At 39.3% G+C, this 15153-nt stretch overlaps 1 protein-coding gene across 5 annotated transcripts in view; it reads left to right on the plus strand.

The window, feature by feature from the left end:
* Positions 1-2216: 2216 nt before the first annotated feature.
* The window catches only part of VPS13A (vacuolar protein sorting 13 homolog A), a 111854-nt gene continuing 98917 nt past the window's right edge, over positions 2217-15153 (plus strand). For all 5 annotated transcript variants that reach the window (XR_015261430.1, XM_086770323.1, XM_086770325.1 and 2 more), the window contains exons 1-9: positions 2217-2335; positions 10107-10150; positions 10688-10730; positions 11728-11823; positions 12107-12208; positions 12888-12997; positions 13341-13400; positions 14562-14621; positions 14856-14936. Coding sequence is in view for 4 of the 5 variants with exons in the window: in XM_086770323.1 (XP_086626449.1) it covers positions 2236-2335; positions 10107-10150; positions 10688-10730; positions 11728-11823; positions 12107-12208; positions 12888-12997; positions 13341-13400; positions 14562-14621; positions 14856-14936 (696 nt within the window). In the remaining variant the exon portion in view is untranslated. The remainder of the gene's footprint in view (positions 2336-10106; positions 10151-10687; positions 10731-11727; positions 11824-12106; positions 12209-12887; positions 12998-13340; positions 13401-14561; positions 14622-14855; positions 14937-15153) is intronic.

A 15153-nucleotide genomic window follows, 5' to 3' on the forward strand; every position in this document is an offset into this window, starting at 1 on the left:
GGATCCATGCTGCCAAAGCCCGACTTTGGAAGAGTAAGTGGACACGGGTAGATGCAAATGGATTTAACAACTGGCTTTTCCATTACTAACTAGGAAGATACATGATTTAGTCACGAAACAAGAAAAGCCCTGTGTTCACACTTTTCTCTGGAGACAGCTTATGAGAAATGTGTTTGGCTTTGTGCAAGCAATTTATAGAAAGTCTAATGCATAAATGTTCTCATGTATCTGTATAAGTGCATGGACACAGTTACATTCGATGCGCACAAGCTGCTGATTGCATTTTGGGTTTTATTGATCTAAATTATCTCTTTCTAATGTAGCATCTATTTATATGTTACTTCTGTCTCTCCAGAGAAAAAGGTAAACCCAAGAACTGGAAATGCAGATTGTAATTTCTTCAAACTTCAGAGGAACCTAAGTGTCAACAAGATTATAGGTTTTTTTTTCTTGTATGTTTTCCTTCTTCAGTCTCACTCTCTCTCCCTTTCCTTGTGTTAATAAGCAAAGAAAAACAATGATGTCCCTGGTGAAAGTGTGCTTCTTTAAACCAAGCTACTTTGTAAATGATTAAGTTCTGCATGTTGAGGGTAGGTGAGGCATTGTTGATGTGGCAGACTATGGGTAAGTAGGCAAATATATGCCAGAGTGAAAGGAAAGGTCAGGAGAAGTGGCAGGTAGCATTCTTTTATTACTGTCAAAATAAATGAAATGGTTTATCATCTCTGCCAGTCTTCCCATTCCTATAATCCCAGTAAGACATGCTAATTAAAGTGGTTTCATTTAGTATATTAGATACGAAGGTTCAGTGGCACTGACAAAAAGAAACACAGACTGCTCCAGCATGGGTCCCCTGCGGGCCGCAGGTCATGCCAGAAAACCTGCTGTTGTGTGGGCCCTCCAGAGGCTGCTGCTTCTCTCAGGGCACATCTACCTGCTCCAGCGTGGGCCCTCCACGGGCCACAGCCTCCTTTGGGCATCCGCCTCCCGGTATGGGGTCCTCCATGGGCTGCAGGTGGATCTCTGCTCCTCTGTGGACCTCCATGGGCTGCAGGGGCACAGCCAGCCTCACCACGGGCTGCACCACGGGCTGCAGGTGAATCTCTGCCTGGAGCCGCATTACTCCTCCCCCTCCTTCTTCACTGACCTTGGCTTCTGCAGGGCTGCTTCTCCCACGTTTTTCTCACTTCTCTGACAGGTACCATGCAGTGTTTTTTACCCTTTCCTACACAGGCTTTCCCTGAGACTGCGGGCAGCCATGCCCTGTGGTGGTGGGTTGGAGACACCTGGAACCGGCTGTGTCCCGCACAGGGCAGCCCCGGCCTCTCCTCACAGGGGCATCCTTTCTCCATCCCCCAAAACTTGCTGTGGAAACCTAATCCTGCAGAGGTCTGCTTGTCAGTAAAATATTTTAACTTAATTTCAAACCTAACTGCTGCAGTTCCAGGAACAAGCTGGAGGATAATTGTGCTCTTCATGCCATCACCGAAGAAACGCAGTGTGGCTGTTTGGCAGGAGAACCTCGGGCGCGTGGGCGGCCCTGGCACACAGTCACTTGGGGTGGACACGACCCAGATTTCTCGGTTTGATTCAGCAGATTCCCAAGCCAGCAAATGGCGTGGGAGTCAAGCTCCTCAGAGATGTAGCTCAAATTCAACTTGGGTTAGTCAATATGATAATAATAGCTCAGCCACTTTCAAACAGCTGAGAGATGTAATAATTTCTATGCTTGCCTATCCTGGGGAAAAAAAAAATTATTAAAAAAAACCGTACCGACTGCCACATTTAAACTGTTTGGACGAGGTAACTGACGTCTTAAAAACAAACAGAAGCAGACAGCCAGCGTCAGACCCTCGTATTGCCCTCGGAAACCGTTCTAGGCGACCCCGGTAAAGACCCAAGCCACTGCCGGCTCGCGCACCCCCACCAGGCCGCGCCCCTCCTTCTCTCCCCACGCCCGCAACCGCCTCTGAGCTGCCGCGCCTGCGCGCGGAAAGCCCGCCCACGGCGTGCGCAGGGCGGGAGGGTGCCCGCGTGCGGACGGCTGGCGGCGAAAGGGGCGGGGCGGAGAGGAGCGAAGGGGCAGGGCAGGACCGGACCGGACCGGACGGGGCCCACGCCCGCGCCCTCGGGCCGAGGGGCGGGGCGCCGCAATTCTGTGTGGCGAAGGGCGGGGCAGGAACCAGGGCAGCGGCGGAGGTGCTGCTGCTGCCGCCGGGGCGGCGGCGGAGCAGGATGGTGTTTGAGTCGCTGGTCGTGGACGTCCTGAACCGTTTCCTCGGCGACTACGTGGTGAACCTGGACAGCTCCCAGCTGAAACTGGGCATCTGGGGAGGTAGGTGGCTGCCGCGCCGCGGGGGGACGCGCCGCCCGGCCCGGCCGCGCTGAGGAGCCGCCCTCCCTCCCTCCCTCCCGCTGCCGCCCTCAGCGCTCCTGCGGCGGCTTCCTTCCTCCCGACCGGGGTGGGGCCGCCGTGCCACCCGCACAAGGGAGGAGGCTGGGGCGGTGTCCCCTCGGCGTCCGGCCGGGCCGGGCCGGGCGGTGCCGCGCCCGGCGCAGTGCTGGGCTCTCTGCCCGGCAGCTCTGCCGCCGCTCCACCTGCCCGGCAGCTTAAAAATAGTCGTGGGGACAGGCGAGCTGGGGAGGAGGTGTCCGTGGGGGATGTGGAGCAGCCGGTTGCGGGGGCGAGGTTGAGGGGGCCCAGGAGGATCTGCAAAACCGGGGGAAAACCCGGCGAAAATGCGTGAGGTGTATGAGAGCCCGCTTGGGGTTTCTGTTTCCGTACTGAGCTGCCCTGGCTGGGGAGCAAGCGGGTTTCGGGGTTGGCGCGGTGCCCGTGGCACAGGCGGAAAGTTTGGGGAGGGCTGGGCGGGCAGCTGGGGCAGCAGCCGGCGGGGGGCCGGGTGCCCGGCCCGGCCTTGAGTGAGTGAATGAACGGGCAGCTGGCCTGGCTGACGGACTTCTTCCCTGCCCGGAAATCAGAAACTGAAAACAAGCACCTGGGGTTTCAGTAGCGTGTTGATGTCAGTGGTGTGCCACTGGAAGTCAGTAGGCTCTCTGCAGACAACAGTGACGTGCCATTTTTTGGTGCTGTCATCTGTAGATCTGGAATAGTTGTCATGTGTTGTTTTTCTAACGCTGAAGAATTAGGAACAGAGACAATCTTAGGTGCTTGCGGGGACTGTGACCAACTGTACTAGGCGAGGTAAGCATAGTCTGTAGAAATGAATTAGTGTGCTGGTTCCGAAGGGAGGAAAGTGTTCGGTTTGAATGTGCTGTGTTGAGCTCCCCTTGTTAATGCGTGCACACAAAAACAATGACAAAGGTCTCTCTTTCCAGTATGTCTGGACAAGTAAGGTAGCATAAGAAAAGCAAGACATGCAATTAACAGATGCATGTGCAGTGACCACTCCTAGCTCGGTTTTGAATGTGCGTTCCAGGTGTCTCCAACATTAGCAAAAGCAAACAGAGAAATACAGGGTTTTTTTTATGTGTGTGTTCGTACGTCTGCAGGTGTGAAGCATCCTCGAGGTCTTCCCTACCTACAGTTCCATTCCTAGGTACTGATATATATGAATCAGATTTTGGAAGCTTTTTCTGGAGTTTTTTGCATCCTGGACATTTTCGTTTCATGTTTCTGTTTTCTGAAATGGCATCCATATTTGCTTTCATCTCTGCAGTAATTTTCATTCAACTAGTCAAGTAATTTGTTGGGTCTTTGCAAAGTTCAGTCTCTCTATGGAGCTTTAACACTTCTACAGCACACACAGCTACTAGAGAGAAAGTAGTACTCCTTGATCTGTAGCAGTAAGGCCCTCCGTGCAGGATATTTGTTACAGATTATGTGTGTCTTATTTGAAAGGATTGAGCTATTGCAACTTTCAGCAAAAATGTGTCAAACAAATTGTTTCGTTCAAGTACTTAAGCTCTTCAGTTATCATAGTTTCTTCTTTCAGTTCAAGCAAAATATTTAACGTAACCTAAAATATGGAACAATCTGTAATATTTTGGGCAATGTTTATACACTTCAAAAAGGTAAACGCTTATTTTTCCAGCTCTGTAGATTATTAGTGGTTGCTCTTGACAGCTTATGCTTCTATAAGGCAACTCTTACCAGGCTAGATGCTCATTAGCTCTCTCACTTAAAGAAAAAGAAACAACAACCCACATCCAAATAGATGTCACTTATTTTTTTCTTTGGAGTTTTGATATTCAGCTGCCTCATTTTTTAATGTATGTGGAACTTTATTTTGGCATTTTTCTTCTTCCTGAAGTAGTTTTAATATTTTAGAGGCTTTAGTATATTTTTTCTTTTAATTGAATTCTCCTCAGTACAGTGCCTTTGTACTAGAGTAAGACTAGTTTTTTTCTCTATATAGTCTGCTTATTTGCTTAGTGTTAAAATTTATATATGAAGCTACATCTTGTTCTGAGGTGCCCAGAACTCCTACTGTGTAGCATGGTTGAAGCATCGCCTGTAGAGGTTTATTTTTTCCTGGTCTACTGCATGATGCTTCCACTTGTATATGCAACTTAAACTGGGTTTAATGGTGTATACATCTACAATACTTCTCTCTTTCCAAAGATCTTGGAGGACCTAGAAATTGCATTCTTCTAACCAAAAGGCAGTAGCTATTAGTGGTAGTATCAGTAGGTTACTGTACTTATATGGAGGCCGTCACTGATTTGTAGATTCCTATACTTGCAGTGTATTTAAAGTCTACTAATAATTTTACTGGAATTGTGGAACTAAATTTTTTTTTTTTTAGAAAAATAGTACTTTTTTTGGTCTTCATATTCTGTGCAAAGGTAATACTTTTTCAGGCTTGTCTGCGTACTCTGAGTGTTTTATTATAGCTATGTGTTTCCATACAGTGTCTGTCTTGACAAATTTGCAAATTTTACATAAATCATGTACTCTGAATGTGGACAGTTTAATTTCAAATATTTTAGTAGTGATTAAAAGGACAGTTTTTCTCCTTGTAACAAATTGCCACTGCTTTTTGGATGCTATAGCACTGTACAAGTGCTATGTATCTGTATATTACATTTTAAAAAGTCTATACTTTTTTTGGCTCTGAATGATTAAATACCCAAGGGAGGTTCTGGGGTTTTTCAGATGCTGTAATAAACAAGTTTTGTTCTTGTGATATTTTATGACTAGCCTGTTTAGATTAAGACTGGTAACCTGTTGATAGACTCTGGAGATATATATATATATATATATATATATAAAACCCCTAGCTTTGTGTAGTTTCAAGTTCTGTAAATTTGGGAGCTTTATTAATGACTTTTTAAAGAAGATGCTTATCATTCATTTCAGTTTCGGATAATGAGAGAATTCAGTATGCTGTATTAAAACTATCCAGATTTAATCTGAGTAATAAAATTGTGTGATGACACTGCTCCAAAAAACATGCATAAACACGGTAGTAACTATAGAAATGTTTTGAATTCTACCCCCCAACCCCCAAAAACAAAACAAAACCAAACCCATCAGATTTAAGGGCAAACTCTCTCAGTACTAAAGAAAGATGGGATGTCTCGAGACAGATGCATGCCTGAGAGAACTGTGAGAGCTGAATGACCTGAAATATAAAAGGCAGTGCAGAAAGGAGAATGTGGGACAACCTATGAAAGTAAAAAAGACTATTTCAACATATAAGGCCAATATTGGAAAGGCCAAGGCACAGAAAAGAATATAACATGAAAGGAAATAATATTCCTTAAGAACTCCATTAGTATGAAGCAGAATAAGAAGTTATTGTGTTAGACAGCCATCAAGGACAGTTATGGATGGATGATACCGGGAAAGGACAACGTTTAAAACCTGTTCTTGTTTTGGCCTTCACTTAAAAAGATAGTTTCAATGAGCTGCGTTAACAAATGTGTAAGTACTTGGCTTAGAAAGACAGATTAGGTAAGTGTTTAGTTAAGTTAGATATTTTTCAGTGGTCTAGACCTAATGAAGTTATACTTCAGTACCTGGAGAAATAACTGCAGCAATGTGAGCTGTTGACAGTTGTCTTTGAGAAGTGAAGTGTGGTTGAGGTTTCCAGACACTCTGAGCAACCAAACGGTTGTTTCACCAAGGTCTATGTTGGCGCTATATTCTTATGGCTGGATCTAAATAACCTTTCATTCAGTGTGGTGAAGATCCTCTGAACAGCTCTTTAAAATACTTAATTCTCTGTTGACTTGGCACACCTACTTATTAGGTAATACCTCAAGCATATCTTACTTAACATGACTTGTTATTTGAATAGCTGGTGTGTTTTATTGGGGCAGCTACGTTAGTAGGATGATATAGGCAGATAATTGACACAAATTCATGAGTACACAAGCACTTTTTACCTACTTTTTTTTTTCTTCTGGCTACCGCTGTTATTCTAATAAAAGACTACTACTTTTACATACCTTTCCTTGTCTATGTATAGCAGGTATAAGGGTATAGCAGATGCAGTCCCCTCCCTTACATACCCATAATTTGAATTAACTGAGGAATGATGGGTATCTAGTAGCTTCTGCTGCCTTTTATGACCTATTTTACAACAGGTGTCAATAAAGGATGTATGTGGCAGACACTCAGATCCTCAAAGGCTTGACTCCAGAAGTTATGGTTAACAGCACAAACACAAGTGGGAAATGACTGGCAAAGGCAGTAGTTTGTAGAAAGTGATCAAAGGGGTTCACAAGCTTACAATGCTCTAGCTAAAAAGCAGAAATTCCTTTAAAATGTGTGAACAGGAGTGTTGAGTACTGGTCAGATACTAGCTGAGGTATTTTCAGTTTCTGATGCATGACATCTTTCATCTCTCTCTCATCTCTCTTCCCTGCCACCCCTGCCCCCATTCTTATTTACAGGACAGCAGAGATGATGAATACATAGATTGAATCTGCACCATTTTTGTGTGGATTAATTTTCCTCCACCTCTTTAACTTCTGTTGATGTTGAAATCCATAACAAAATTTCAGTTACCTCTCTTTGGTGAAATGGTTTGCTAAGTGTTATCTTATTTTTTTAGATCTCTTTTTGTGAGCTAAGTCCTTGGTAGTAAATGTTGGTTCATGCACTCAGATTCATGAGGTTATTTTAAGCAGATATAACCTAAATAAGTCCTAGACTGTGCTATAGGTATTTATAAAAGTTCTGGCTTTTATTATTGTTTTGGCTGTTAGCCTGCATGCTTAACCCTAAATATTTATACAACTCCAACTGCTTGTATATACAGTTTTCAAGGTTCCTTAGATGAGTAATTTTTAACCCATCAAATGAGATTTGATCTGCATGCATTTTTATTATCAAAACAAAGAAACATTCAGTTGCCCCCAACTGGCGAAAAAACCCAACCACCCAAACCCCCCAAAAACCCAAACAACCAAGTCTTGATCTGTTTTGAAATTCTTGCAATGTAAATCCATTAGCAGTGCTCCAAGAGAGTAAAATTCAATAGCTGTGTTATGTCCTGTAACAGGCCTTTGGTTCTTGATTTTTGTGCTTTTTGTGACGGTTGTTCCCTCCACTGCCCTGAATAGTCAAGATTCAGTGTTACTGCACTTGGAGCTATGTTTCATTGCAAGTGGAACAACAGAGTGTGATAAAGACTAAATTTTAGTCAATAAAGGAGAATAGTGATGTGGTCAGTTATTGTATTTTGAATTGGGACTGTTAAAATTGGTTGCCAGCTGAGGTGCAACTTTGGAACTAGTTCATGTTTACTTGCAGGAATGTTTAGTTAATCTCTTCCTTGCACTCTCTCTCAAGTGTAGGAAAAAGGAAGGTTGCATAACTATACAAAACATAGTGCTTCAATAGTGGGATTTTGTGTGCTTTGAAAGTCTGTGGTCAGACTCTCAAACAGGTTTTTTTTTGTAAGTAAACTGATATTTTAGTGAATGTCTTTCAGTAATTTTATGCTAAAATTGAGATGATTGAAGTTTTACTAACTTATATTTCTTCTAATAGTTTTAACTGAAACCTTTAAACTTATTCATTGCAAAATCCCAAGTATAGGGTAAAATGATGAAGAATTATTTACCCCACTTCCCAACCCCAACATTTCATGTATATTTGTCAAAGCTTTCTTGTTTGAAACAGTGTCGATACCATGTTTATTCTCTGCCATTATGATGATGGTCAGCTGTAGCTACATCTGCTGTTATGATGACGGTCAGAGAGCTTTAGCGCTCTATCATGAAATATTGTTTGTAAGTTCTAGAGATAATAATCCTTGCTCACTTTTCACTACCTTGTTTTTAGAAGCATTAGGGCTGCCAAATTATTGCAACTTAAGTTACTGTGCCTCAGCTGAATTGTGGCTTGTGCCAAACCCTTGATAAATGAGAGGTAATGTTTACTTAGCTGACAGTGAAAGTGAAAGAAACTGAACCCAGTTAAACTACTTCATGTGTCATGTAGTCTTAGAGTTTGCCTGTTAACATTTTTACCGTGGCTCAACTGACGTGCAAAAATTGCATGTCGTACATGGTAACTTGGTTACAAACCTGAACCTTTGCTCTAGATACCATTAGAACTACTTCCTACGAGTACAATTACAATTAGTGATGTCTTCATGAAGAGGTAAATGCTGCTGCCTTTTTTTTTTGGTCTCATATAAATAAACTTTCTCTAATGACTGTTAAAATGGTCTATGCAGGATCAGCTTTTTCAGGGAATGAATTTAGAGCAGAATTGAACCCAATAGTATACAAAACTTGTCACCTTGTCTACATAGTCTACAAAGAGTATGTAGACTAATTATTGTAACTAGAATAGTTACTGACTATTTTTGGGGATGCTTTCTTTGATTTTTGTTTTTCCTTTTCTAACATTCCTGTCAGTATGTATGTACTATAAGGCTTAAAAGCACAACAACCAACTCTCAAAAACCATCCTTCTGCATGTAGCATTTCTCTGGAGAGGCTGATGGTGGCACATGTCAGATGTATAGAATTTTACTGGAAAGTGATAATAGACTGTTGCAACGAATACATTATGTAATTCAAAACTTTATAGTATTTTATGAGTAATACAGGATGGATGGATTAATTTACCTGATCACCTCTTCCACAGCAGTTGAACAACTTCAGCCAGTCATTCTAATGAATGTATTTTTGAGATTAGGGTCCATTTTCCCAAAGTTGGTGGTACTTTGAACAGTAGCCTCATGCCGTCAGCACTATATAACTGTAAAAATATTTATTGCAGTTAGAACTCCAGTCTCCTCAAATGTTTGGCCATTTCTAGCTTGCATCCCCAAAAGGAAGGCATTATTGGGTTGGTCAAAACTTCATTTGCAATCTCAAGTTTTTTCCAAGCCTGTAATCTGCTTCCAGTTTCCTGAATTTCATTTATGCCCCTGCTCAGCTGTATCAAGCGTCTTTTCCATGTGCGTATGTTAACACTGTACAACTAATTTGAATGTAACCATTGCAGATTTTCCATCCTTCTTGTAGAATCTGCAGAAGGTGTTGTTTCAGACTATGTACATGTCTTTTAAGTTTCCTGGTCCCTTCCAAAGTTCCTTTGTTATGGCAAGTGTCTAATGTCAATTATGTTGTAAAAACTGATCTTGCAATTAAATTTTCTATGTTTATAGGGTACCGAATTTATTATTGTCTTAAGACATTTAAAAATTAGATTTACTGAAATCCTTCCTATGAACCTTTTTTAGCCCATAAATATAACTTGCACATTTAAGATCTTTTGAGGGCTAAAAATTCACTCTAAATTTAATTTTGCTAGATTTCCTCAAGCATAGGAAACAGATGGTTGAGGGAAAAGAAGCAAACTTTTGATTTCAAAATAGGTCCTTACAAAATGTGACAGTAATTTCCAGCATATTTACTTTGAGGAATCATAGATTCTTTCCTGTGGACACACAAGCTCCATGAGAAAATCTTGGGTATTATTTTCCAACATGAATGAACAGTGTGTTCTTAATCATGTTTCATGGGTATTTGAGGTGTAGGTTGTGGATATCTTCCACATAAAAGAGTTGAAGAACCACAAATCAGGGAACACTGACTCAGACTCTGGAATGTTTAGTGTGTACCACTTCTTCTTTGCTCATTGTAGTTTTACTTGTTGGCTTCTTTGCTTTTAGGAGCTGTAGCACTGAAGAATCTTGAAATAAAAGAAAATGCACTGGTAAGTTAGTGAAAATAAGAATAAAACCATTGCAAAAATGATTCTTGAACAATGTTTTGGGTTATATGTGCTTTTTTTTCCGGTTCTTATTTTAGGATACACTGTCTTTTAAATGAAAACTTACTTTTTTGATTTGTCTGGACTAGTGTGAGTTATCTAATTTGTTTGAGATTAATTTTAAAGGTGAAGGTGTTTACTGGCTTTTTTTTTTTTTTTTTTTTTGGACAAAAAACAAACCCAAAAGTCTCAGCAATCACTAAAATAATGTGTTTTGGTCAAAAGCAATACTGAAAGACTTTTTTTCCTATAGCTCATGAAGCTAGAAACTTGCTCTGGGGAATATATTTAGCCTAGCATAGCTTAGCAGTCTAAGTCAGTAGCCAAACACTTGTGTGTTCCATTATATTGAATGGAGCTTTTTCAGTGGTTGAAAGGTAAATTTGTTGCTGAGGTTATCATCATCTTTTTTTTCCTTTATGGGAGCACTTCATAAGTTGCTGAAATGAGCTTAAATGTTTTAAACTACTTTTCTTTCAGAGTCAGCTCGATGTGCCATTTAAAGTTAAAGCAGGACATATTGGTAAGTTACATTTTGTCATACACCCATGCAGAAGTTACTAAACATACTACTCTTCCTTGCTTTAGGCATCTTAAGCAAGTAATTTTCCTGGTTTCCTTGATTTGCATGCTTTATACACTCTGAATTTTGTCGCTTATGAAAAAAAAAAACTGTTTAAAGAAGCTCCTTTTCTTGAGCTGCAGTGGTAAAGTTAAAATATACTAGTCTTGTCAAATTCTTAAATATTACTTACAAAAGAACCCAACACAGCAGAGATGAGCAACTGAGCAGGACTGGATTTCAACCCTTGTTTTAGCAGCGCTCCATGACTGATTTTGCCTTCTACATCCCTTTCTATCCTTCTTCCCTGTTTTTGCTAATAGGAAGAGTTTTCTCATTGCAAGTTGATTGTCTTGTCAAAGTTAGTGGTTTCTTAAAGTAAACTAAATCTAAAGCCATTGTATTTTCCTTAAATCTACCTTGAAAGTATGTATTTTCCTGTGACTGATTTCATAGTTTATTAAAATTTGCACTTCTGTGAGGTATGGGAGACGCTATAACCTCAGAGTTCCTGTGTTCACGAAACATACAAACTACTTTAAGACTTTCTTCCACAGAAAAGGAGAGAAAACTAAATGTTAAAAAATTCTGGTTTGGAGAGAATTTAGCTGACTGATCACATATGAGCTGCCCATGTTTTTCTTGTTTATGAGGGTGCTGCAGTGGATTTGCAAGGAGGGAGAGGTTACTGTTGGGATGAAGGATTGTCATTCAAGGAAGGAAGGAGAGGACCTGTAGACGTACTAGTTCTGCTCATGGGAAAACTTGTCTCATATTCATTTGTGTGCTATGTAAAACAAACAACCCCAAGGACATATGCCTCAGATGCACTGTTTTTTTTTCTGTCCAATATAAGAACTATTCAGAGATTTTTGTTGCTAATGTTTATCTTTCTGATTTTTTTTTTCCAGTCAACTGCTTAACTGTATACCTCAACCTCTTTCTTTTGTGTTTGTAGGTCAACTTAACTTACAGATTCCATGGCAAAACCTTTATACTCAACCTGTTGAGGCAGTTCTTGATGGAGTTTATTTGCTTATTGTGCCCACAGCCAGTAAGTTAACGTGGAGGAAAAAAGTTAATGTAGATTGGTGGGATTTCAGAAGTTTCTAGAATGGGTTGATACCGTTTTAATGACCTTTATTCCTAGTAGATACTCCTACCAAATACAATTAGGTAATGGGAGTGAGGTGTCTTTTAGTAGTTTACGTTTAGTCACCTAATTTTTTTCTGTTATGTAACTATTAACAAAATGTGAAAATCACTGCTTTTGAAACAGCATATTCCAAAAACCTGTAAGGTTTTTTGTATCATACCTTTTTACATTGTGTGTTTAGGTATAAAATATGATGCTGAAAAAGAAGCCAGGCAGCTCTTGGAAGCAAGACAAAGGGAACTGCAAAGGATAGAGGAGGCAAAGCAGAAAATAGCTGACCAAGGTAAGAGTGGGAAAAGCTAATGAAAATTACACTACTTCTTTCTTTATTTTGATCCAGAAAGATGCTGGATTTTTCACATAGTGTTTTAGATCTTGTTTATCTCTTGGTACTTAAAAGCCTATTAGTTACAGATTTTTAGGTGTAGCTGCTATCAATATTGCAGAACAGATATCCTGAAAATAAAAGATTTCCAACAGTGATGTGCTCTGATATAAATAAGGCTTTTGAAATATTGCTTGCTTATGTTGTATGTTGCCTCACATTTTCTTTGTTCTTCTTTTGTAAGAAACAATTTAACTTTGTCTCAAGTAACAAAGCATTTTTGTGGTTACACTCTTCTACAGATTCTGTTTAATTTGTTCTTTCATATATATTAAGTCTTAAAATCTTGAATTCAACTTCTGGTACTTTCAAGAAATATATATTGGTCACCTTGAGTATCAGTGGGTAAAATTCGTGCTTTTGAACAACCTGATTTTTCGTGCAGCAGTTAATAAAGCTGAAACCATCTAGTCTGAGGATATAAATGTTACAGATTACACTGAAAGAACATGTTTTTGTACAACTAGAGTGAAATATAATAGAAAATATAAATATCTAATATACAAACTTTTAAATGTTACAGTTTTCAAAATGATTTAATGCAAACAAAATATTAAATTATTTTCCTTTAACTTAGATAAAGTAAAAGAAGAGAAACAAGACACTTTTGTAGAAAAACTAGTCACTCAGGTCATCAAAAATCTTCAGGTGAAAATTTCCAACATCCATATTCGCTATGAAGATGATGTAAGTACTTTTGTATATCTCAGCGTAAGGACTTGTGCATTGTAGCATGTTTGATTTCTTTTCTCCCTATTGCTTTCCATGCTGAGAGAATCCTAGTGAAGTTTTGGAAATTCCATAGTTTTTTTTTTAAAAAAAAAAAAGAACAGAACTGATAGAAAGGTTGTACCAAAGCATACAGATATTTATAAGTGTATGGTTGGGTACAAAGAAGATGTAGTTGTCAGATCTTTTATACATATATATATATATATATATATATTTGTTATTGTAGGCTATTTACTTCCAAATCTAAATTTAGACCATAAGATAATACTTGTTTGTTATTTTCCCTCTGCTCTATTAGGTCACAAATCGGAATAACCCCTTGTCATTTGGGGTTTCTCTTCAGAATTTAAGTCTGCAGGTAATTTTTTTTTTTTTTTTTTTTTTTTTTTAATCTAAGAAGCATGTTGATGTATACTGATAGGTTAGGTTACATCTTTGTATATTGTTGTGCTGTCTAGTAACATGCTGTCTAGTATACCTGTAATGAGCAATGCACAATGGTGACTACTTGGTTTATCAAATCCAGCATAAGTTTTGTGGCAGGGGTGCTATTAAAGATAAAATGCTTTGGGAGGAAATTCTTACTCTTCTGCCTGCTGCACTTTCTGATTGCCACTTTGCTGGATTTAGGCTATTCAGAATCTATGAATACTTTACTGAAACTGCCATGAGCCCCAAGAAAGGAAGTTACTACTTGATATTGGGCTGGAAAAAAAGAGGATAGTATCTTGTTTTGAACTGGAGCTCAGTTCTTTGATCTGCAAGCTCTGCTTTAAAGTGCTAGTAATAGTCATCATAGACTGTATACTCTTTTTTTTTTTTTTTTTCTTTCTCCTGTAAGGCTACCTAGTAGCAACAGTGTCGTGGTTCTGCTGAGTTGCTCTGATATAGTAGCTTTTGCTGTGTAACTGATGATCTTAAAGAAAATATATCCAAGTAAATGTTACTCTCTTGTATGAAATAGTCATCTTATAAATACTTGTTCCTAGCACATTGAAAGCTTTTTTTTTTTCTGGCCCCTTGTCCTAAACAGTTTTGCATAATGAACAAAAACTTTGATATTCTTACCACTTCACTCTTGAAATGCATGTTACTTGAAAAAAAGTGTAATACCATATGGTGTTTCTGTTAGGCTCAAACTTAAATGCTGTTTCCAGAATTATAAAAGAATTCTATTCATTGTTTATCTCTTTCCGAAGAGCCTGCTTAAGAACAGTATTGATGTAAGGGAAAACAGTTTGCAATACTGAAAACAGAATTTTAAAGAATGTTTTTGCTGTGTGCAGCCTGCCAGTCATTGCATGCACCCATGTCTATTTTTTTGGAGGGGAAGTAGCCTTATCAAGTTTCCACTTGAAATAATGACTTAATGATCTTGAATCAGAAGATGAAGTCGCATCATTTTCAGTGGGGTTTAATTATGATGATATTCCTCTCTTTTTTCCTGGTTTGTTTTAGTCATCATAAAATGTTAATGTATCATGGATAGTGCATTAACTTTCTTTAATTCTCATTTCAGACCTCAGATAAGAATTGGAATCCATGTTTACATGATGAAACTGCCAAGTTATTCTACAAGGTAGTCTATAAACTGTACACTAAAGAACGAATTGTTAATAAAACAAGCTGAATTAGAGTTCCTTCCACAGAAAGTGAGAGAGAGAGAACGTGTAACTGTATAGGCTCTAAAATAAAAGGATGTGTAGTCTACAAGGAACATTCTGAATATTTTTTTTCATCCAGCCTTTGTGAAATCCAAATTATAAATCTAAAATTTTTAGGTATTAATGCATATGTTCTGTTGTATTTTCAGCTTGTACGATTGGATAATCTTTTTGCTTATTGGAATGTGAAGTCCCAGATGTTCTACCATGGTGGTTGTGACGAATCTTTGGTAAGTAAAGCATGACGTAATCTATGTAGTATACTAGTTTATATTCTGAAGCATAGAGCATGCTTCACATTCAGTTCTGCTTCCCTTTATGTCAATGTCTCAAGAATTGTCTTGTTACTGATAACTTTTGTAGGAAAAATAGTAAATGTTATGATTTTCATGTGATGAAAGTACAACACCCATCTGAGGAAGTTAAAAAAAAAATCTTTGGCAGTCA

Source organism: Chlamydotis macqueenii, chromosome Z, assembly GCF_036417535.1.
Source record: "Chlamydotis macqueenii isolate bChlMac1 chromosome Z, bChlMac1.mat, whole genome shotgun sequence".
NCBI lineage: Eukaryota > Metazoa > Chordata > Aves > Otidiformes > Otididae > Chlamydotis > Chlamydotis macqueenii.